The sequence below is a fragment of the Lolium rigidum genome, chromosome 3, assembly GCF_022539505.1.
Source record: "Lolium rigidum isolate FL_2022 chromosome 3, APGP_CSIRO_Lrig_0.1, whole genome shotgun sequence".
NCBI classification, from domain to species: domain Eukaryota; kingdom Viridiplantae; phylum Streptophyta; class Magnoliopsida; order Poales; family Poaceae; genus Lolium; species Lolium rigidum.
In genome coordinates, this window is record NC_061510.1 from 309,581,889 (window position 1) to 309,604,775 (window position 22,887).

Consider the following 22,887-nt stretch of genomic DNA (forward strand, 5'->3'; position numbering starts at 1 on the left):
TCGTACTCCCACCGCCTGCCTTACCCGTCGCGCGCAGTGTCTCGATCGAACATTTCCCCCTAGCTTTTTTTTTTCCCCCATTGTTTGTTTCTTTCAAGCACTTCATTTGTTGGTCACACGTACGAGTCTTTTCAGTCTTCTTGATCATGTGATATCGAACTGGCGGCTCCCGGAAAGCATTTCCAATGGCTCCCGGAGGCGGACAAGCTGGTGATCTTGCTCAAGGTATTCTTCTTCGTCCATAGTGCTAGTTTTGAAACAGTCTCTTGCGGTTTGTGTTTGGATTACTTGTAAACAGTTTTGGTTCATCTCGAAACGATTACTTAATCGATCAGTGCATAAAGAGAGCGGAAATTAAGATGTGTTTCTGGATTCTGAAATGATAATGATGGCAACGTTCATGGTTCATGATGGAATAATGGTTATAATGAAGCATGGAGGTCGACTTGTTAAATTGTGTGGTTGTGTGTGCCAATTACTTTGTTTACTTGTTTGCTAACTCCAACGATCGATACTAGCTGGCACCTATTCTAAAAACTACTGCTCTGACTTGCACATCACTTGTACTAGTCAACTCGATCTAGAAGATGGCTGCATTTTTTGTGATGAAACTAGGATGGCCCCCAATGTGTAGTGGAAGAATATGCATGTCAAATTAGTTTTCAAAGTAAGCAAGAAGTTTAGCATATAGCTACCCTATAGAGTTTGTAATCCTGAAGACCGTCCTAGTGTCGATTAAAAATGCTCCCATTGTGTCTTGGTGCAAAAAATCTAGCATAAGTTATCTATGCAAAATATTTGTGTGTAAATTTCGCAGAGCTATGTGCTTAATTAAGTCAGAAAATTACAGGAACTAGGGAGAGAATGCAGGAGGAAGTTGCCATGTTTAAAATAACATCTGAATTTCCATTTCCCTTAGAGCATCTCCAGTCGCGTCCCCCAAAGCGTCCCCCAAAGGGATTTGGGGCGCGCCGGACCAAAAAAGCGTTCCAGCCGCGTCCCCCAAAGCCCTTTTTTGTCCGGCGCGCCCCTATACGGTGTCCGGCGCCCCGAGCCCGTCCCCGTCCCACGGGGACGCACCGGGGACGCCGGACACAGCAGCGAGGCGGGGAGTGGCGGGGCCGACCCGTCGGCGGCACAATTAATTTTAACCTAACCGTCGCCTACCTCGCGACGGAAGTTATTGGCGCTCAGCGACGGTGCGGTTCCCGCAGCGACGGTGCGGTTCCCGCGAGAGGGCGCGGCGACGCGTCCCGTCGCGCCTAGCTGCTGCGTGCCGGCGTTAATGAGCGCCACCGCTCATCCGCCCCTCTCCGGCCTATAAAAGGGGCGCCTCTCGTCGTCCCTCTCACACACAAACCCTAGCGCCTCTCTCCCAAACCCTAGCCGCCACCATCTCTCAACAAGACTCGTCGCCATGTCTGGTAGAGGCGGAGGCCGACCTCGCGGCCGCGGCCGTGGTCGTGGTCGTGGTCGTGGCCGCGGCATAGCTGAACGATCGCCGTCGCCTCCCGCGCCGTCGTCATCGTCGGAGCCGGACGTGGAGCCGGACGTCCTGTTCGAGTTCGTCCACGTCCTCAAGGGCGATCCGCGCGGCATCCAGAGGCTGCCGGACTCCTTCGCCGAGTACGTCGGCGGCGTACGCCCGCGCACGATGCATCTGCGGGAGCATTCGTGCGGCTACGCCGGTGGATCGTCGACGTGATCTACGACGGGCGCGGCAAGATGTACCTCAACATCGGCTGGGAGAAGTTCGCGCGCCACCACATCCTCCAAGCCGGCTTCATCCTCGTGTTCTCCTACCTCGGCAACAGGGACATGAGCATCAAGGTCTTCGACGAGAGTCGCTGCCGCCGGGACTACCACGTCGACAGGGACTCCCACGACGACAGCACCGACTCGGAGGACGGCTGAGTGTTGCTTCTTCGCAGCGAATACGTGCACGGAGGTTTTACTGCTGTTCGCCTCATCGGTAGAACCAACAAGGGCACCATCCTCCCGCTGGATTTTCCAGTTTAGGTGACTGGGTGTGCCCTGTAGTGTTGTTTCTTAGCAGCGAACACAGGAAACCGCCGATGCACGGCCTAGTTAGGTTTAGTTTATTTGCAATATTTTATATTTGTGTCCACCATGGTTCAAACAATGTATTAGTTTGTGGAAAACCACGTTCCCAATTATGTATTAGTTTGTGGAAATTGAAATAAAAATGCCAAGAAAAATTATTTTAAATGTTTGGGGGCGACGTTTGGGGGAGACGGCTGGGGAGCGACGTCCCCCAAACGCGGCACGAACAAAACACGTCCCCCAAACGCTCGATCCGGCGCGGTTTGGGGGACGGTTTGGGGGACGCGGCTGGAGATGCTCTTATTTATAAAACATTATTTTGGCTGTAGGACTGATTTTGGACTTGCTGTTTCGACAAGCTTGACATATATCTAGGTTCTTTGGTTTTGTCAAATTAAAAATAGGTCAATTATCAAAGGAGAAACTGTATTTCTTTAAGATAGATACATTGTCTTAAATAAATGTTTGAGTGCATGCAAAATAGTGGCTTGTCATCACTGTACCAAACAATGATCTCTCTCTGAGTTTCTCGGGCAGGCTGTAGCTGTGACACCCCCACAACCACACACACCTGCTCTGCACACATCTCAGAGATTTTGACATACGCATATGCATAACTCCTGAACGTACCCTTATCGAATTCAGTCACACTGACAAATCATACTCCTGGAAATATGCTTTGGCAGGCTCTTCATCAGCTGCTTTTATCCCTCACAAGATTGGCAGCCAAATAAATGCAGGCCAGAAACAGAGGCAGCAAAGGGAAACTTATGAACGGAGGTAGAGGTAGACAGAGATCAGAGTGAGACAGTGAAACCTGCATGCAAGGTGTGTGTGCAATGGGGGGCAAATGGTGAAGCACGCAGCCCGGGGCACAGTCAGCAAGCATAAAAAACTAGACCAGAAAGTTCAGAATAAAGGCATCAAATGACTTCAATTCTTCTGCGTTATTCTTTTCAGTTTAGTGTAGTAGTGGCTACATGTTTTCTCTTCAGTTCTGGGCGGATTTGTTTCTAATCATAAAGTTTTACTATAGCTTCTGTTTGGTTCTAGAATATATTTTTTGAACCGGTAAGTTTTTGTGTAAAAAACATTATCTGAAGTTCTCAACTAGATAGTCAGTTAGCCATTTACCATTTTCTCGTATAGTTTACACTGTATGAATCCACCATTGCGTATACTCGTGCTTATGATGCTATGCATAGAGAGGGTAACTGTGGAACTCATTTCATCATAACGATAATAATTACTTATTGTATCACAAGCACAGCTCTTATGCATGCCATGATTCGATCTATTGGTGAATCCTTTTTAAAGAAAAATACAAATTAACAAGCTAGCTAGTTGCAGAGATATTGTCTAGCTATGCATGCATACCCCATGTTGCTGAAATCATCACCATGCAACGTGGAATCAATGTTTCGCGCTTCTCTCCATGCATGTGTGTGTATACAGTATACCCCCTCTAGGCTCTCGCCACAATCCAGCCTAGTGATAGCTAGTCAGAGATACTCAGATCCCTCTCATTAGAAAGTCGCCCTTCATTCACCAATACACATGACCCACTCCTCAACCCTTTATAAAGTGGAGTGTCTACATAGTAATTTCTTGAAATTAAAATCCCTCTTCTACTAATTACCCTGCTGCAAACTTCTCATGTGTGATGACCAGTGAGAATAAAAAAAAAGTGCCAAAAACACCTTGAACCAATAGACCAAAAAAAATTCATGAAAATTGTTTTATTCGAGAATAGCACAGAAAATGCATAACTTGATGATGTATAATTGCGGTTTTGTCAGTGTTCGGCATTTAGATCACCGTAATTTCCTTTTCTTGGCAAGCCACATTTGAAAATGTTATTCTATAAAATGTAGTAAAGTGAACATTTATAGTACTTGTATGTCATAAACATACTATGTTCAAAGTGCCAAAAAGAAGGCACATACCAACACATGGCTTTGGTCATGCATGTGATGTTCGCACAACGTAGCAACTCTGTTGAAATCGTCAAAAAAACATACTATGTTCAAAAGTTAATTAAATGTGTTGGTAGAGGATAACGTGGGAATATAGGATAGAATGGAAAAATAATCCCTTAGGCATTAAGAGATTACCTCGCTTACCCTTAAAGAAGATATTATATGTGCTACTACCTCTATTTTTTTCTAAAGGGCTTTATTAGTTAAAAGGTTTAACCATATTACACCCGGTCTTTGCATAGCTAAGATGCACACAGCCGGATTACTACCTCTGTACCGGAATATAAGATGTTTTGGTGGGCTAATTTAGCCGACCAAAACATCTTATATTTATGGATGGAAGTAATAGAAAAGAAAATGCGGTCTTTGCAACAAAAAAAAATGTAAGTGTATTCTTCTGAACTTTCTTTGTCTTCGCATCCAACATATACTAATATTGTACAACACTGCAGCGGACATGCCATTAATGATTATTACCTTCTTTTCAAGAAAATCACATCAATTCAAATTTTAATGCTTAATAAGTTTGTCCAAATATATATGAAAAGACAATATTTATAGAGTAAAACGCTTCGGGGGTCACGAAGTTGCCACCGATGAGCGTATTAGTCACGAACTGGGAAAATGACAAGTATTGGTCACGAAGTTGCAGAATTGTGTCTCGTTAGTCTTTCCGTCAGGACGACCGTTCAGTTGATGACGTGGCGCCGTTAGTTGTCACGTGAAACGCTCGTGCGGCCGGCCCGTAGCTAAAAATCTGACAGAAATTATTGTAATATTGTAAAATCAATATAAAAATATCTATAGGCCTAAATTTAGCAAATAATATACCGTTGGATTCAGAAAAAGGAGTAGAACACATTGGTACTGTTGGTTTGCACTTTTGCAAAACTTACAGATATTCAAATTTTAATGAGTGTTTATGGTGTTTTTTACATGATTTAAATTAATTTGAATGAGTTTAATATTAAACCAATACCAAATGACTCATATTGAAATTTCCCATCCACTAGTGGAATTTTGAAACTAAAGCTTTAGGCATATTAACACAACAATAAAAATTTGAATGCGTTTTTATATGATTTGAAATAGGCATATTAACACAACAGTAAAAATATGATGAAAATAGCTTTAGTTTCAAAATTCTACTAGTGGATGGGCAATTTCAATATGAGTCATTTGGTATTGGTTTAATATTAAACGCATTCAAATTAATTTAAATCATGTAAAAAACACCATAAACACTCATTAAAATTTTAATATCTGTAAGTTTTGCAAAAGTGCAAACCAACAGTACCAATGTGTTCTAGTCCTTTTTCTGAATCCAACGGTATATTATTTGCTAAATTTAGGCCTATAGATATTTTTATATTGATTTTACAATATTACAATAATTTCTGTCAGATTTTTAGCTACGGGCCGGCCGCACGTGCGTTTCACGTGACAACTAACGGCGCCACGTCATCAACTTAACGGTTGTCCCGACGGAAAGACTAACGAGGCACAATTCTGCAACTTCGTGACCAATACTTGTCATTTTCCCAGTTTGTGACTAATACGCTCATTGGTGGCAACTTCGTGACCCCCGAAGCGTTTTACTCATATTTATAAGATCAAATAAATACATGTGAAAACATTTAATGTTGGATATATTGATTTGGTATTAGAGATGTTTATTTTTTAAGCAGTTTTTGACTAAATTATACTTCTTATATTTTTGAACATATGGAGTATGAGGCCTCTCCCAATGCAGATGTTATGGCAAGTATCTTGTGGTACTGAGATTCAATAGATAAATGAATAAACACTATGATAACTATGATACAACTATGTGGTGTACCAAGTAACACGTAAGGAGGTTCAACATAAGGAGTACAAAGTAGCACGTAGATGATGCGGCATTGTAGTCAATGAGAAAGAGATGGTACTAGTGTCATGACAAGATAGCGTATCATAGCTCACCGACGAGAAACTTTAATGGCAAATAGGTATTTGTACGCAAGTTCACAACCAAATTAAATAAATAAACACATGATAACTATGATGCAACTATATGTGCAACATGGGGAGATAGTATCATGCACTATGGAGAGAGGGCTGAAAATGGTTTTGTTAATTAGAGATGGGCTTTGATGAATTGTGCTGAAATCAATGCATAATTTGCTAACAACTACTATGGCAGACTGCTTCTCATCATCTCACCAACCTAGTCACAGAATTTCGCCAAAAAAAAAACCCTAGTCACTGAATCTAACAATTAAGATATCTCATGCGGTGTTTGATTGTTTAGTGATCCCATATATACAAACCCATGAGCCCCATCCCCAACCTAAAAATAAACAAATACTAGAAACATGATACTCATAATAGATAATACACAGCCAGCTAAGGCTATTCATGCATGCACATTTCTCAGACCGGGCCGTACGTGGCCATGCCATGTGTGTCGACAATTGCAAGTTATGTGTTGCGTACGTGCAACCAAATTAAAGCAGCTGTCCCCATGTAAAGCCTTCAGCTGTGATCGTACCTACTGTAGCCATCAGAATTCCTCAGAGCTGAGCTGAGAAGCAAGAAAAGGCTGGTGCAAACGCATGCAGCGCGGCACAGTATCAGAAATCGATTAATTGTCATTGCCAATGATCTATGATAGCAGCAGAGAGAGCAGCATGCATCAGGTACCACACATCAGGTAAGTAGTAGTAGTAGTGTGCACGGATCGATCGATTTACAGCGATGGAAAGTAAAATGAAGAGAGCATCCGTTGACCCTAAGAATAGCTAGTACTATTTCTAAGCTGGACTATTTCGAACGTATCTAATGGTTACTCGTTGTGGACTACTTTGAATAGTTTTTCGTCTAAAACGGCATAGACACCTGCAACCCAAACAAACAAACAAAAACCTGCAACTACCCGCCCTCTTCCCCTTCCTCTTGTAGCAAGTGTTAACGTTCTCATTCATCGCTAGTGTCACCGTAGCTTCGACGAAGAACTATGGTAGGAGGTTCCAAGTCTACCTGAGGTTCTGAATCCTCAAGCAGACAAAATTATCACCAGTAGAGAAGCTTATTGGCACCTTAACCACCAGTACTTGCATGAGAAATAGATCAATGGTGTTTCGAGGGGCCAAGGGCCACCTGATCGAGACTTGGAGAAGCTCTGCCGCTGGCCGGCCACCGCCCACAGCGGCAGTGCCGCCACCCCTCCCCCACTAGCTAGCTAGATCCCATCTTCAAGCTGGGACGTGGGTGGGGGCAGGAGCTCGACCGACCGCGACCGGTGAAGAAACCCAGGTTGAAATTCTTCGTACGTACCCCATCAGCAGTACGTACGTAGGCTCGCTGCTGCCGCGCGCTGGAGAAATCCGATGAATCTTGAATGCAGAGGCGCGTAGCCGATCGATCTAGCTAGCACAGACCGGCCGGCGGGGACCCTAAACCCCTGCCTGCCTGCCTGAATTGTCGTTGCCCCTGGCCTGATTTGGAGTTATTGCCAAGCTACTAGCTAGCACCAACCTCGATCGCGCGCGCGCCTGCCGAGGCGAGAGTCGTCGTCGGAATTGTCTCGCGTTCCTCGCCACCACCCTTTTGTCTGTCCTGCCTGACCGCGCGCCCTCCCTCCCCGCTGCACGGTGCTGGTTGATCGAGATCTGACCGAGGCTTTTGTGGAGATTGTTTGACGATAAATTCCAACCGTTCAAGGTTTCAGTGCCATGTTAATCATTGGACTCGTCCAAGAAGACAAAGCATGCACTCTTCCTGTTTATCCCCACGGATTTTAACGCCAGGGCACTGTCATCATCGAAAAGACCTAATTCTATCTGGAACTCCATAACAGGCTCGCACCAAATAGTTCGTGCAGGCTATATGGGACATCTACGCGTGTTAGGTTAGGTAGCTCCCATCCCCTCCAAACAAGTCAGCTACATCGGACACCTCCTCCGATTGATTGGAAACCGTGAAATTTTCGCTGCGTTTTGCGGCAAAGCTCGGTGTCACCTCCTCCGTTCCCCGCATTTGTGCCAACCAAAAATCCCCATTTCCCCTTTTGATACTGACGGCGGCGGAGACGTGGATCTACCTCACCGGCGGATTCCTTCTACCCTACAACTCCAATGATGTAGAGTCTGCCCAAATACTTCGGATGAGAAGAAACCGTTCTTTGAACTTGCCAAAAGATTCGGGGAGAGAGGATTGTCGGAAGATAGCATCCAACTTGTGGAAGAGCAACTTACTATATTTTTTTATGGTGTGCGTCAGAACCAGATGTTTAGAATGATCCATAGCGTTTTAGGAGATCCAAAGATATTATTTCTCGCTATCTCAAAGAAGTCTTGTATGCAATTGGAGATCTCAGATGAGAGATGATCAAGCCACCAATTGATTGCACGCCTCCTAATATAAAATAAAAATAAAAATAGCTACATAAGGTGGTCATATTTCAGGGTGAGCACTAATACTCTAGTTCCTTTCCATCAAACAACTACTGTAGTAAGAAACATAACTTTGTGTTCGTGTATTGACATGATTGTATTGACGCTATCGATGGTACTCATGTGATTCTTAGAGTGCCAAAATCATACTCTTCAACATATAGGGGAATGAAACACTGCACCAGCCATGATGTGATGTCTTTTGATGATTTCAATCTCAAGTTCACATATGTGCTAGCTGGTTCGAAAGGGTTTGCTAATGATGCAAGGATTCTTGCTGACAGCACGTCTATACTTGATGGGTCAAATATCTCTGATGGTAAGTTCTACCTAGGTGATACTAGATATGCATGCATACCGAGCAGTGATTTTACAAACCTTCAGAAAAGTAGGTACCATCTGAACGAGTTTTCTGCAAGAAACATTACCATAGAATGCCATGGAATTGTTCAATCTCATATACTAGCCTTAAAGTCGGCATTGAGAGAACATTTGTTGCATTGCAAAATAGATTCAAGACCCTTGACCAGAAACCATTCCACCCTTACGACACCCAAGTAAGTTGATTCTTGCTTGCTGTATTCTTCGCAACTAGATCTTAGGTTGGGGTTTAGATGAGGTTTTCCTGGAGAAGGTTGAGCCTGATAAAGTTGAGAGTAGCCATGGTGTGGAAAAAAACCAATAAAGATTGGAAGAACAAGATGGAGCGGAAAACACAATGTGGGATAATAGAGGTAACGCCACCATGTGAGGAGGAGGAGGAGGACTGAACTCCTCATTAACTTCCCTTTTGATGAACCGCCTCATTTTACCAGAGGCATGTGATGATAAACAACTATTCGTAGTAGCTAGGAACGAAACTGATGAGCTGACATTCGTATTGGCTAGGAATTGAATTGAATTAAGTACCCATTATAGCTAAGCATGAATGGATGTATTACCATTGGTGGATCCAAGATTTTCATCAAGCATGGGCACACTGTAAGCCATGTCAAATTTTCACCAAAATTTTTGTCAAAATAAGCTGTGTCACCGGCCAGAAGCCTAGGATGGTTAGGACCGCCACCGTGAACTACTACCTTATTTTCTTAATTGTTGTGTGTTAGGTCACTAGAAGAGAGAAAAGTTGATCGAAACCGTCGTAGCCATTTGTGCTTGCATGAAGGCAACCATTCAACCGGGTGATTTTAATCATAATGATGCAACTCAGCCTACCAAACAAAGTGCATAACGTGGCCTAAAGGTCGTATGCGCATGACCATACCTGGTAGCATAAGAATCGTTTCAGGCTACCAAACACGCTCCCATTGTCCCAGGTGGCTCGGCTACGTTTTCACATGTCAATCGTGAGGATGCTTCATGTTCAAGAGGGGAGATACCCTAGAGTCTCAAGAGAAGCTCGGCTAGACCACAACATGCAGTGGTCCAAATGCCAGGCCCAGAAGGGCACACATGGTCGGTGAGTGGAGGTACCGATCGTGAAGCTGGACCTGGCCTGCTGGAGAACCAAACCCAGCCCATTTAATTCGCATCCCAGGACCAGATAAATGTGAAAAGGTGCGCGTATGCTAGGCTGCGTAGCAAAGCACCGTACTGGAAATGAAGAAACAACGACACCCATCAATGATCTAGATGACAGAGCGACTGGCCTTTCCACTCCAGACCTCTAGTAGTTCACGCATCAAGCATTCAATACATGCAAAGATCTATCATGACCAAGAGCTGTAAACAGGAATGATTGGCAACAAGAGGAGCATCACAGCCACCCCGAAATCATCAGCCAGGTGTGTCAAATTCACCCAGGCCACAACAACCAATAACCTACAAGAATGTCTTGTATACGTAACTGAACTGAGAAAGCCAAGATATATTATTTTACGGCATTACAGCCAAGATGGATCATGGGACTGTTCTCTTCAGCCTGTTCTTCGTTCGTAATACAATAAACTTGTCTGAATCTACTACTGGCAAACTGGAACCTAGCCAAGAGATGTGCTGAAATCAACCCAGACAACCCAGAGAGAGAGGGATTAAATTCTCAGGCCGCTGTACCACCCATGGTAGGTACATGTCTCCAGCTCTAGATGGTTGAACAGGCTCCTACTCAGCTGGCTTTGAGGATAGGACCTTGCAGACTGGCATCGTCTCGTTCTTACTCAGTAACTTGAGAGACGGATGTACGGGGATGTCCTGCATTAATACTCTATCCCCAATGTCAAGATTTGTCAGGTCCACCTCGATTTTTGGAGGGATGTGCTCAGCGGGGCACAGATACACCAAGCTGGTCCTTATTTTCTGCAAGAACCCACCTGCTTTTTCGATCAAATTCGAGAGTTAGGTCAAGCATAGCAGAGAAGTGTAACACATCAATAGAAAATTATACTATCTCCGTCCATTAAAGGATGCCGCAAGTTTGTCTAAATTTGGATGTATCTAGACACTCTTTAGTGTATCCGACATCCTTTTATGGACGGAGGGAGTATTAAAAACAACAAAGCAAGAGCTACACAGTCGATCTACACAAAAAAGGTAAGGAGTGCTGCATATATTGAACATGCCATAATAGTCTGGTATAATTTGTTATATTTGTCTTACACAGGTGTGTATGAGCTGAATGCTTTCTCGCATGTTTTCTTGCACTACTGCCAGTTTGGCAATAACCTACTGCTTATATAATGAAAGGTATACTCAGGAGATCTTGAGCATAAGCATAGAGCCACACGTTTGCACAAACTAAGAATGGTATGCTTTGAAGACATAAGGGCGAGACTATGTGCTGTAAGATGCTGGGCACTACAACTAAATAATGCGGTTTTTGGCAACGGGAAGGCATCCCTTGGTGCTTCGGCTAAATTCTTGCAAAATTATGAGGCTTCCTACCTTGGCTAATCTAAATCGATCGGCTGTATCTCTGAGGGTAAAGGATACTTTATGTTCACAGGAGGGGGTGGGGGGTTTCAGTTTTCCACAAGTACTTTTCAGTTTGGTGCTAACTTTAATACTAATGGGATCTTGAGCATAAGCGTAGAGCCGCTGTAAGTTTACAATACGTATGGCTCCTATTCAAACTTTGAACCACATTCATAATGAGGAGCGTCAGCTAGGCTCCTCTCACCAAGCTTTTTCAAGAAGCCAGCTTAGTGCTTCTGAAAGAATATAAGCTAACTGAAGTTGGTATTTAGGCCGGTGAAAGTTGAGTAACGGAAACTTGTCTCTCTAATAAACCAACCTTGTCTTCGTAACTAGAAGCATATTTAATGTGATGTATCATTACAGAAGTACCAAAGTCATGGTTGCTTCCTTAGGTAAGAGGGTTCGATACAGTGCCACGTGACAGGTCGGTACAACATAATGACGGTCAATGCAATGATGCCTAGTAAATAGTAGAGAATACATGTGTCCCTGTTATAATAAAAAAATTAACAAACATACTACGTTGTTAGAATGTTTACAGGATAGTCATACATTGTTATGGAACTATCGTGCAGTTCAACATTCATTTTCCTAATACTAGTTCTTATCAACTTACATAGTCATTCCTCACTGTCAAGAATAACAAAGAAAGCGTCTATTTGAATTTTATGTAGAGGAATTGATCCATTTATATGAAGAAAAACATGTCAAACAGAAGCATGCAGCCAGACTTTAAAAACTTTGACTGCTGGTGTACAGAAAATATTCAGATTTTTTAACTGGTAATGTTATTAACAAAATTTTGTCAGTAGTACTTCAATACCTTTATATTTTCAACATCTTCAACAATACATACTAAAAAGGTCACTGAGTGTGCGTAATGCGCCAACATCACAGCGAAGAAACAAAAAGTGTAGATTACACAGGAGACCAGACGTTTGTACTTATTCATACATAAGCAATTTCCAGTGGAATATTGGTTTATATGTTCACTTGTTCAGGCAATAGGAAATAATCAATTTTTTAAGCTAAATATGGCCAAATTGTGCTTCACCGGGTTATGGTGCTATATAAAAAAGGCTCAAATCCTACTATGCACACCAAGTTCTTACTACCATACCTAATATAATTCACATGCACATGAAGGGACGGAGTCAGGAACCAGACATTTGTGGGGTGGGGGTGGGGAGAACAGGAGCATAATAAATCTTAGAAGACATAATCTAAAGTTGATACAAAAGCTAATTAACAATCATGTTCCCAATTAATATCCTCTTCATGTCTACACAAACACAAAGTAATTGACAATTGAATATTTTCTAATTAGTTTCTATTGCGCTAATTTGAATAAACTGGACATTTATCCTAACTATGGGAATTAGTAGACTAGGTTCTGGCGGGGGGGGGGGGTGAGGAAAGCACCGTGGTTATCAGACATTGTTAGCGATCTGAATAATCAATAGTAAGTACGACGACATCGTTAGAGGGGGGGGGGGGGCGTCGCCCCTGCTAGCCCCCTGAATACGTCCCGGTATTTTTGGCATATCTATCGAGATGCCTATTCTTAGCATGTGTTTGAGTATGGAAAAATGCAGACGCTTAGGCTCCTATGTCATCTTCAACTCTTAGTTATCAGCAGTTCATCACTACCGAGTATACCACAAAAATGTTAGTACAAAAAATTGATGTGATTGAGCATAAGAGTAGGCCCATTGTAAGCTTTGAAGACATAGGACTCCCCTATGTGATGTAAGTTGTTGGGCATGACACCTGACAAATGATGTGATTTTCGGTAACGGGAAGGTGGACTTTGGTGCTTGGGCTATCTTCTTGAAAAATCATGGGCTTCCTACCTAGGCATATCTAAATCATTTGTTTGTACCTCTACAGGTAAGGAACCTTTATGTTCGCAGGAGGGGGCGGGGTCTTTCAGTTTTCAGCTACTTTCGCTTTGGTACTAACCTCAACCTACAGCTTAAAAAGTAAAAGATATTGCTCGCGGGATCTTGAGTGTAAGCGTAGACCCGCTGTAAGTCTATAATATCAAAACCAGGTTGCTAATGCAGTATCTTCTATGCAAACTCCGAACCAACTCATAGTGAGGAGTGTGAGGCTAGGAACTTTGTGCTGTTCAACCTTTGCGATGAGGTGTTGCATTGACCCCAAACCACCAAGCTTTTCAAGAAGCCAGCTTACTGCTTCTGAAGGAATATAAGATAACTGAAGTTGGCATTCAGGCCAGTGGAAGTTGAGTAACAGAAAATTGTCTCTCTAATAAACCAACATGACTTTCCTAATTAGAAGAAAATTCAGGGCACATTAAATGTGATATGTCATTGCAGAAGTAGCATAGACACGGTTGCTTCTTTAGTTGAGAGGACTCGATACAAACAATGCCACATGACAGGTGAGGAGCACATAACCATGGTTGAAGCGTAGTAAATAGTAGAAATACACGATAAGTCAATCATTGTTGTAATAAAAACAAAACAAAACCTAAAAGCATACTATGTTATTAGAATGCCAAAAGACTAGTAATATGTTGTTATGGAACTTCGTGCTGTTCAACATTTGTTTTTAATAAGCTCTAACAGAACTGCTGTAGTACCCACTGAAAATAATGGTTACTACAGTACCAAACTTTCATAGTCATTCCTCACTGTCCAGAATCACAAAGACTGTCTGTCTGAATTTTATGTGGAGAAATCGATCCATTTATTAAAAAAAAGTCAAACAGAAGCATGCACCCAGAGTTTTGAAACTTTGACTGCTGGTATACAGAAAATATTCAGATTTTTTAACTGGTAATGTTATTAACAAAAATTCTTAATAGTATTTCAATGCCCTTATTTTCATTAAAAAGTACTACCTCTGTCCATAAATAGATGTCTGAGATTTCTCTAAATTTGGATGTATCTAGACGCTATTTAGTGTCTAGATACATCCAGATTTAGTCAAACCTCAGACATCTATTTATAGACGGAGGGAGTACTAAAAAAGGTCACAAGCATGCATACTGCGCCATCTTAATGCCTTAAGCTCTATATACATTTGGAAAAGGAGGACTAATTTAGCATTTATAAGGTGAACATCTTAAGGAAGAAGAAAAATGTACTAACTCTGTCCATAAAAGGATGTCTTAGAGACGGAGGGAGTAGAAAATGAGACCAGACATTTGTACTTATTCATACTTAAGCAATTTCGAGTGGAACAGTGGTGCACACACATATGTTCAGACAACAGGAAATAGTCCATTTGGTTGAGCTAAAAACGGCCAGACTGCGACTTACTAGGTTATCCTTTTATGGACAGAGGGAATAGAAATTGAGAACAGACATTTGTACTTATTCATGCTTAAGCAATTTCCAGTGGAACAGTGGTTCACACACATATGTTCAGACAACAGGAAATAGTGCATTTGGTTGAGCTAAATACGGCCAGACTGCGCTTTGCTAGGTTATCGTGCTATATAAAATAGGATTAAATCATACCATGCACACCAAGTGCTTACTATCATAACTAATATGATTCGCACACCAATTGTATTTCGGCATAACCACCAAAATGGTTGTTCTTAGCATGTGTTTCAGTGATAGACAAGTGTACAAGCTTAGGGTCCTATGCCATCTTAAATTCTTAGCTATCATCGGTTCATCACTAGCGAGTACACGAAAGGATGTTGCTAAAAACTAGAAAAGAGAAAGGGGATACCTTTCTTTAATCCAGGGCAGACATCCTCCCCTTTGAACACTACAGGCAAATTCACCTTGAGCATTGTTCCCTCATTTGCTTCCACCATCACCAGGTTCAATATATTCCCTGTTGTTTCATCTGTCTGCACCTGCATACACAAGAGCACAAAGATCAGAGACAATGCACTATATGGCAATGGTATGAACCTCCTCCCACTGTAGACCCAACCCATTTCTGAAAAGCTACTCTTCACAAGAGATTTCTCAACATAGAAGTACATTTATGAGCAGGAAACAAGTACCATAAAAAAGAACTGATAAAATCTTGCCACAGGATAACTTGTAAAACCGAACTATACTATGATCAGAAGACAGATAGATGAAAAGGGAGTGGCTGTTTGACTACCCACGCAGTGAAAGGAGCAATTTCTGCTATGGCAGTACAGGAAGTACACAGTGTATATGAATACCCTACCTAGCAACCAGCAATTACAGTAACGCGCATTCTGTCGAACATAAGGTGAGTCACCAGGAAAGACCGGGAAAATGCAGATCCTGGATGCATGCTCAGCAAATGGATGCAACCGACAGAAAGGCGAGAAACGTAGGGTATACCTTGATTGGGAGGACGGTGCCGGAGTGCACGACGGCGGTGGACCGCTCGCCGGCGCGGACCTGGAGGCGGACCGGGGTGGAGAGGAAGTAGGGCGACTGCTTGAGCATCTCCCCGAGCTGCTTCCTGTCGGTGGTCAGGAGCTTGCGGTGCGCGACCCCTTCTCCGGGCCCGGAGCCGGCGAGGCTGAGCAGCACGGCCGGGACGTTGCCGTTGCGGCGCTCGCGCGCCGCGGCGCGCGGGCCGGCCGTCTCCCGCGGCACCGCCTGGATCGTGTGGTGGTACGACGCCGAGGCCGCCCGCCGCCACGGGGCCGCCTTGCGGAGCGCGTCCCCGACGGTGGCGGCGGCGGCGCCGCCCTTGCCCCGGAGACACTGCGCCATTCTTCTTCGGGTTCGGGGTTTAGGGGAAGCAGCTAGGTGGGCTTTGTCTGGCCGTTCGGCTAGCTTTCCTTCGCGTAGTCTAGTGGTTCTTCATGGGCCGTTTCGTTCTCTCGCTTTCGGCCCATGTGCGGCCCTCCGTTGCTCCGACTCGGATTGGGATCCGGCCGCTATAAGAGCCCACAGCCCAAGAACGAACTTGCAGACTAGAGCGTTCGGCCACACAAACCGATTACTGGAGAGATCGATCGATCGATCCATGGAGCAGCAGGGCGACCAGACGCGGCTGCTGCCCGACGACGTGCTCGCCGCCGTCCTCGGCCGTCTCGCTCCACGCGACCTCGCCGTGTGCCGGCGCGCGTGCAAGGCGTGGCTGGCCATCATCGACGCTCGCCGCATCCTCCGCGCCGAGCTCCTCCCTCACACATTAGCGGGCATCTTCATCAACTTCAACGAGCTGACGTACTCCGAGTTCTTCTGCCGTCCGCCGCCCTCGGAAGGCCTCGGGATTAGAGAGAGGCTCGTCGTCTACCGAACGATGGATCACTGCAATGGTCTTCTCTTGCTGTACAACTACGTGGCTAACCCGGCCACGGGGTGGGCGGCGCCCTTGCCGCCCCGGCCGCCGCCGAGTCCAGGGTTGGAGTGCTTCCCCGACGAGGCCTACCTTGTGTTCGACCCCGCGGCGTCGTCTCACTACCAGGTGTTCCTAGTACCTCAGGTTCCTTACGTCGAGCTCGACATGGAACCGTTTGAGGAACCCGATGTCGAGATTGACCCGACAATGTTAGAGTCCGAGTGGCCACCGTCGGAGTGGCCACTACGAGTCTTCTCTTCGACGACTGGACGGTGGGAGGAGAGGCAGTTTGTAAGAGAAGGGGAGGCTGCGGGGACCGTGGCTCACTTGGCAACGGACGACTATTTAGAGGACAAGCGATACGGCGTCTACTGGCGTGGTGCACTTTATGTACACTGCGCAAATTCTTTTGTTATGAGGTAGCTCCTTACTTTTTCTTGGTTTCCCGTCATCCTGAGATGTTTCTGTTTTTCTAGATTTATTTATTGGTACGTTGGCTAATAATATATGATTTCTTGCAGGTTGTGTTTATCAAATAACACGTACCAGGTAATTAAAACACCGAGAAGTTTTGAACCTGAGAGTTGCGGAAATTGCCTTCTAGGAAAATCGGAAAAGGGGGTATATTATGCATCACTACCCAGAAGAAGTATATATTCTCTCCAACTTCAGGTATGGATCCTTGACGAATCGAGCGGATGCGCCAAGTGGGTTTTAGAGCACGACAAAGACATCAAGCCACTGGTACCATGTCTAAACGAAGATCAACAACTTCACGGGCCATGGATCTTTCAGGATGTTAACTACAATGAAGAGAAGTATAGGAAACTCTACAACAATCGTGAGTCCACATTAATAGACGATGATCTTGAATGGAACTCCGATAATGATGCTCTGGACATTGAAGACACAGCTGACAAAGGCGGGTCCAATTATATTTCGATCCTTGCATTTCATCCTTTCAAACAAATCGTCTTCTTGAGTAGCAAGTTGAACAGAGGATTGGCGTACCATTTAAGCACCTCCAAGGTTGAAGTCCTCGGTAACTTAGGCCCAAAATATTATAGTGATATTGCAGGCCCACGTGGACTTATTGAAGCATCTTTTCCATACACTCCTTGTTGGATGTGATATTCAGTAAAAAGTAATTAGTACAAGTTTGTATTGACTATTATGGTGTATTGGTGTAGCATATGAGAAAGTATCCAGTGAATTTCACTTTAGTCTTTGTTTGTATATTTATGGCAGTTTTATTCTGTCATAATTTATCCATGTTAAGTCTTACATGTGTGACATTTTACCCCGTTTAATTAATATTTCCTCAACTATGACCGACTAGGTCCACATTTTTTACAACTAGGCGTGTCCTATTGTGGCGCCTGGCTAGGGTTGCAAAGCGGCACCCAATCTGTCTCGTTTCATAGTCAAAACTTGTTGAGTTGGTAGTAACTTTTTAAATAAATTAGTCTAATTTGAACTAAATAATACTTTTGCATGCTTATGGGAGATGCCGCCTGAAACCCTACACCTGACCCACCGAACTCCCACCCGACTTGCAAGCCTGAGCGACGATGCACCCCACGCACCGAAAACTCCTTTTTACCGGCGCCGGTAGGTGCCGGCGTCGAATCCACCATTCGTTTGCTTTTAGATTCGTTCGCCCGTCCCGCAGTCGTTGTTGTATAACTCTCCAGTGCGTGTCTTCAATACCCACCCCGCGCGTATCTCTACCTCACTAGGTCCCATCAGCATGTGCTGTGGACCCCACCCACGATGGAAGAGACCAATATTTTTCACTCCTTCTTCTTCCTTGAGATCCCAGATCCCTTATCCTGTTCTCTCCCATATTTCCATGTCGCTGCCATCGGTGACGCCGACGCGCTCGTGCTACCGTCCCCCCTTTCCAGAACGCCGCCCGTGTCTTCTCTTGCAACACGTACTCGAACTTCGCGGTCGGCCGCCGCGGGCGCCCCATCCTGCGCCTCAACCATCCGCGAGACTCGGCGGCGTGAGATCCATGGATTCCTTGGCGGCGTCGCCTTCCTCCTCTGCGCGATGCTGCCAGTCCAGCTCTGCCCCACCGACGCCGCCCAAAAAGTGGTCCTTCGCCATGTATCTCGGCGACCACGCGCAACCCTGACAGTTGCACGACCTCGCCGCCAACAACCTGACGGTTCTAGAGCAGAAGGCCGACGACTCACCACTAGTCCACTACTAGCATGTGTGAGCTCGCCACGGGAATATCACATAATGACTCCTTTTAGTTAGCATTATCTTAGCAGCTTGCCAAATCGAACCAGATAAACTGGTGTTGAAAGTACATATGTTTTTGTTTTTCTCAACATCTTTGAAGCGAGGATACCACTGAATTTTCTTGCTCTCGTGCTCTTCCATTGCGCCTATTTTCTGTTTTCTGCAGGCATCCTTCTGACCAGCATATTCAAATGATTACTCTGGCAGTATATAGGCTAAAGCATGCAACTAACTTAGTGTAGTCACTAAGCAACAATTAAGTTCCTTAATCACATGATGCCAGTGTCTACGTCTCTCCTTTTGAGCTCGCTGGACTCTGACCCACTCTCTCGATTTTGTCGACATCGATCAAACTTGTGCACCCAATATGGAGAAGAAAGTATTTGTTTGAAGTGTTTAACTGTAAAGGACGGACCTGCGTCTCACTATAAGTTTTCTTAATTTATTTATACCACTCCTTCACTAGCAAGTGGCCAGTGCTACTACTAACAAGTTTACCATGTATTCATGAGATAATATATACTTATTCGCCTAAAAATTAAGAGTTTGCAAAATAAAATACCTGCAAGGCTAACAATCAAATAAGTTTTATCTCAGTTTTTAAAGTCTCGTCCCGTTTCACTTGGGCTTCACTAAGGTGTTGCCCATGTGTCGGAATTATTACATTTCTCGGATGTGTTCACACTTGTTTCGCATGTGTCAGTTTATGTTTTTGCTCCAGTTTCACTAAGGTTCCACAAAGGTGTTACATATGTGTGCGACACACGTACTTGTGGTTTGCTATGGTTTTAACTCTTTTTTCTCCATGTCAGATTTGTGATAACTTTGTGAAAATGATCAATAGTTCAATACTTTATAAAACTTTTTTGAAACATTTGTGGAAATATCGTACTTTCTTGGGAACATGTGTGAATCTTCATAAAAGCAAATTTTAATGAATTAGTGTTTCGATATATGCGGTTTTTGTGTGTGATAGTGGTTAACTTCCATTTCTCATAGTCAGTTATGTTTGCTTGATTGAAATTCTAGAGTTTTCGTTTGGGTTTTATTGTTGTTTCACTCGAGCTTCTTGTGTGTTTCACCAAGGTTTAACATGAGTTTCATGTTTTCACTATAGTTTTAAAGAGGTTTCAAAGAAGTGATATGGGTTCCACGATGTTTCACTAAAGCTTTTGGTTGGCTTCTCCAGGGTTTCACAAAGGACCAGAAAGGTTCGAACCTAGAAAATAATATATCATGGTTTGTTTTATGTTTTTCACAAGTTGAGTCGTACCTTGGTTGTTCCAAACCAAGTTTTAATTGGTTCACATTTTGTTTCAATAATTAATGGTTTGTTTTATGTTTTTCACAAGTTGAGCAATATATAAAGGATATAAATGTTTTCATGACTGATCGCTATTCTTTAACATTTAATTATCTAGTTGTTTCACTTCACAATTAAGCTAGTGTTTCACAAATAATTCAATAATGGATGGGCTTTAAGAATGTGGTTTACAAGTTGACCATGGAATTCTTCTACTATTTCAATTGGATGGGCATGTTTCACATTAGTTTGAAAATAATCGTGGGTGTTTCACTTTTTCGATCAAGGTCCAAATGTTTCTCAAATAATTCAATATTGTATGGTCTTTAAGAACATGTTCACATATGACCATTGAATCCTTCTAGTGTTTCACAAATTCACCATATTAGTTACAAAAGGATGGAGGGTTTCACTATTTTTGGCATCAAATGTAGGATCATCGTTCGTTTCATATAGTTTTGAGAAGGATGTACGTTGTTTCACTTTTTGTTCATCTCAATGTAGAATCCTTCTAGTGTTTCAAAAAGAATATGGATCTTTTCATGATTTTTTATTCTTTCACATTTAATTATCTAGTTGTTTCACTTCAGAATTAAGCTAGTGTTTCATAAATAATTCAATAATTCATGGGCTTTAGGAATGTGTTTCAAATGTTGACCATGGAATCCTTCTAGTGTTTCACATGGATGGGCATGTTTCACATTAGTTTGAAAATAAGGGAGGGTGCTTCCCTTTTCGATCTAGGTTCCAAACGTTTCACACACAATTCAACAATGCATGGGCTTTAAGCAAATTGAGAATGGAATCCTGCTAGTGTTTCACATCATTTTGAAATAGATGGGAGTGTTTCACTTGGACGATGGGCATGTTTCACATCAGTTTGGAATAGATGGGAGTGTCTCAGTTTTTTGGAATCAATGTAAGATCTTGGTTCCAAATGTTTCAAAAATAATTCAATAATGTATGGACAATTTAAATGTGTTTCAAAAGTTCACCATCTTGGTTCCATTTGTTCCACAAATAATTCAATAATTCATGAGCTATAGGAATATGTTTCACAAGTGAACCGCATAATCCTTCTTGTGTTTCACTTTAACGAGCATGTTTCACATTATGTTTAAATGGATTGAGGGTGTTTCACTTTTTTTGGTATCAAACTAAGAAGGGTTCCAGATGTTTCACAAATAATTCAATAATGCATGTCCCATTTCAATGTGTTTCATAAGTTCACCATATTAGTCCTACCTTGGTGGTTCCAAACCAAGTTTCAATTGGTTCGCATTTATTTCAATAATCAATGTTTTTTATGTTTTTTACGAGTTGAGAAATATATAAAGAATATAAATGTATTCATGACTTCTTGCTATTCTTTCACATTTAATTATCTAGTTGTTTCAATTCACAATTAATCTAGTGTTTCACAAATAATTGAATAATGCATGGGCTTTAGGAATGTGTCTCACAGGTTGACCATGGAATCCTTCTAGTGTTTCACTTGAATCAGCATGTTTCACATTAGTTTGAAAAAAAAAATCGTGGGTGTTTCACTTTTTTGATCAAGGTTCCAAATTTTTCACACATAATTCAACAATGCATGGGCTTTAAGAACGTGCTTCACAAATTGAGCATGGAATCCTTCTAGTGTTTCACAAGTTCACCATATTAGTTACAATAGGATGGAGGGTTTCACTATTTTTGGCATCAAATGTAGGATCATCGTCCGTTTCATATAGTTTTGAAAAGGATGTACGTTGTTTCACTTTTTGTTCATCTCAATGTACAAAAAAATCTAGAGTGTCACAAAAGAATTCAATAACGCATGGGCTATAGGAATGAGTTTCACAAGTTGACATCGCAATCATGAATTCTATTGTTTCACTTGGATGTCGATGTTTCACATTAGTTTGAAATGGATTGAGGGTGTTTCACTTTTTGTATCAGCGTAAGATCTAGGTTCCAATTGTTCCACAAAGAATTCGATAATGCATGGGCTACAGGAATATGTTTGACAAGTGAACCATAGAATCCTTCTAGTGTTTCACTTCGATGGGCATGTTTCACATTAATTTTAAATGGAAGGAGATTGTTTCACTTTTTTGGTACTAAACTATGATCTAGGTTCCAAATATTTCATAAAAAATCAATAATTCATGGCTAATTTGAGTGTGTTTCACAAGTTCACGATATTATTTACAAAAAGGTGGAGGGAATTTTACTATTGTGGCATCATATGTAAGATCATCCTTTGTTTCATATAAGTTTCAAAAGGATGTAGTTTGTTTCATTTTTGTCCATCTAAATGTACGATAAAAGTTTCAATTGCTTCACATTTATTTCAATAAAGAAAGGTTTGTTTTTATGTATTTCACAAGTTCAGAAATATATAAAGTATATGAATGTTTCTATATTTTTGTTTATTTTTCACATTTAATAATCTAGTTGTTTTAGTTTAACAATTAAGCTAGTGTTTCACACAGAATTCAAGAATGCATGGGCTATAGGAATGAGTTTCACAAGTTGACCTTGGAATCATGCACTCTATTGTTTCACTTGGATGGGTATGTTTCACATTAGTTTGAAATGGATTGAGTGTGTTTCATTTTTTGTTGTATTAGTGTAAGATCTAGGTTCCAATTGTTCCACAAACAAATTATTAATGCATGGCTACACAAATGTGTTT

The 22,887-nt window shown here is 42.6% G+C and overlaps 2 protein-coding genes across 2 annotated transcripts; one reads left to right on the forward strand and one right to left on the reverse strand.

The window, feature by feature from the left end:
• Nucleotides 1-10,328: 10,328 nt before the first annotated feature.
• On the reverse strand, nt 10,329-16,077 carry LOC124699843 (50S ribosomal protein L25-like). The gene is made up of 3 exons (XM_047232078.1): nt 15,697-16,077; nt 15,101-15,230; nt 10,329-10,785 (listed from the first exon to the last, which is right to left on the reverse strand). The coding sequence occupies exons 1-3, from the start codon at nt 16,075-16,077 to the stop codon at nt 10,577-10,579; spliced, it is 720 nt and encodes a 239-aa protein (XP_047088034.1). The 3' UTR covers nt 10,329-10,576.
• Nucleotides 16,078-16,333: 256 nt separating this feature from the next.
• On the forward strand, nt 16,334-17,795 carry LOC124696834. Its single transcript, XM_047229494.1, has 2 exons — nt 16,334-17,070; nt 17,173-17,795. The coding sequence occupies exons 1-2, from the start codon at nt 16,334-16,336 to the stop codon at nt 17,780-17,782; spliced, it is 1,347 nt and encodes a 448-aa protein (XP_047085450.1). The 3' UTR covers nt 17,783-17,795.
• Nucleotides 17,796-22,887: the final 5,092 nt, after the last annotated feature.

Bases quoted from the DNA above. Each gene is read 5' to 3' on its own strand.
- LOC124696834 (XM_047229494.1), top strand. From the start codon at position 16,334: ATGGAGCAGCAGGGCGACCAGACGCGGCTGCTGCCCGACGACGTGCTC. The intron at 17,071-17,172 runs GTAGCTCCTTAC...GATTTCTTGCAG, and splicing joins GCAAATTCTTTTGTTATGAG to GTTGTGTTTATCAAATAACA.
- LOC124699843 (XM_047232078.1), bottom strand. From the start codon at position 16,077: ATGGCGCAGTGTCTCCGGGGCAAGGGCGGCGCCGCCGCCGCCACCGTC. The intron at 15,231-15,696 runs GTATACCCTACG...TTGTGTATGCAG, and splicing joins GCACCGTCCTCCCAATCAAG to GTGCAGACAGATGAAACAAC. The intron at 10,786-15,100 runs GTATCCCCTTTC...TCGAAAAAGCAG, and splicing joins CTGCCCTGGATTAAAGAAAG to GTGGGTTCTTGCAGAAAATA.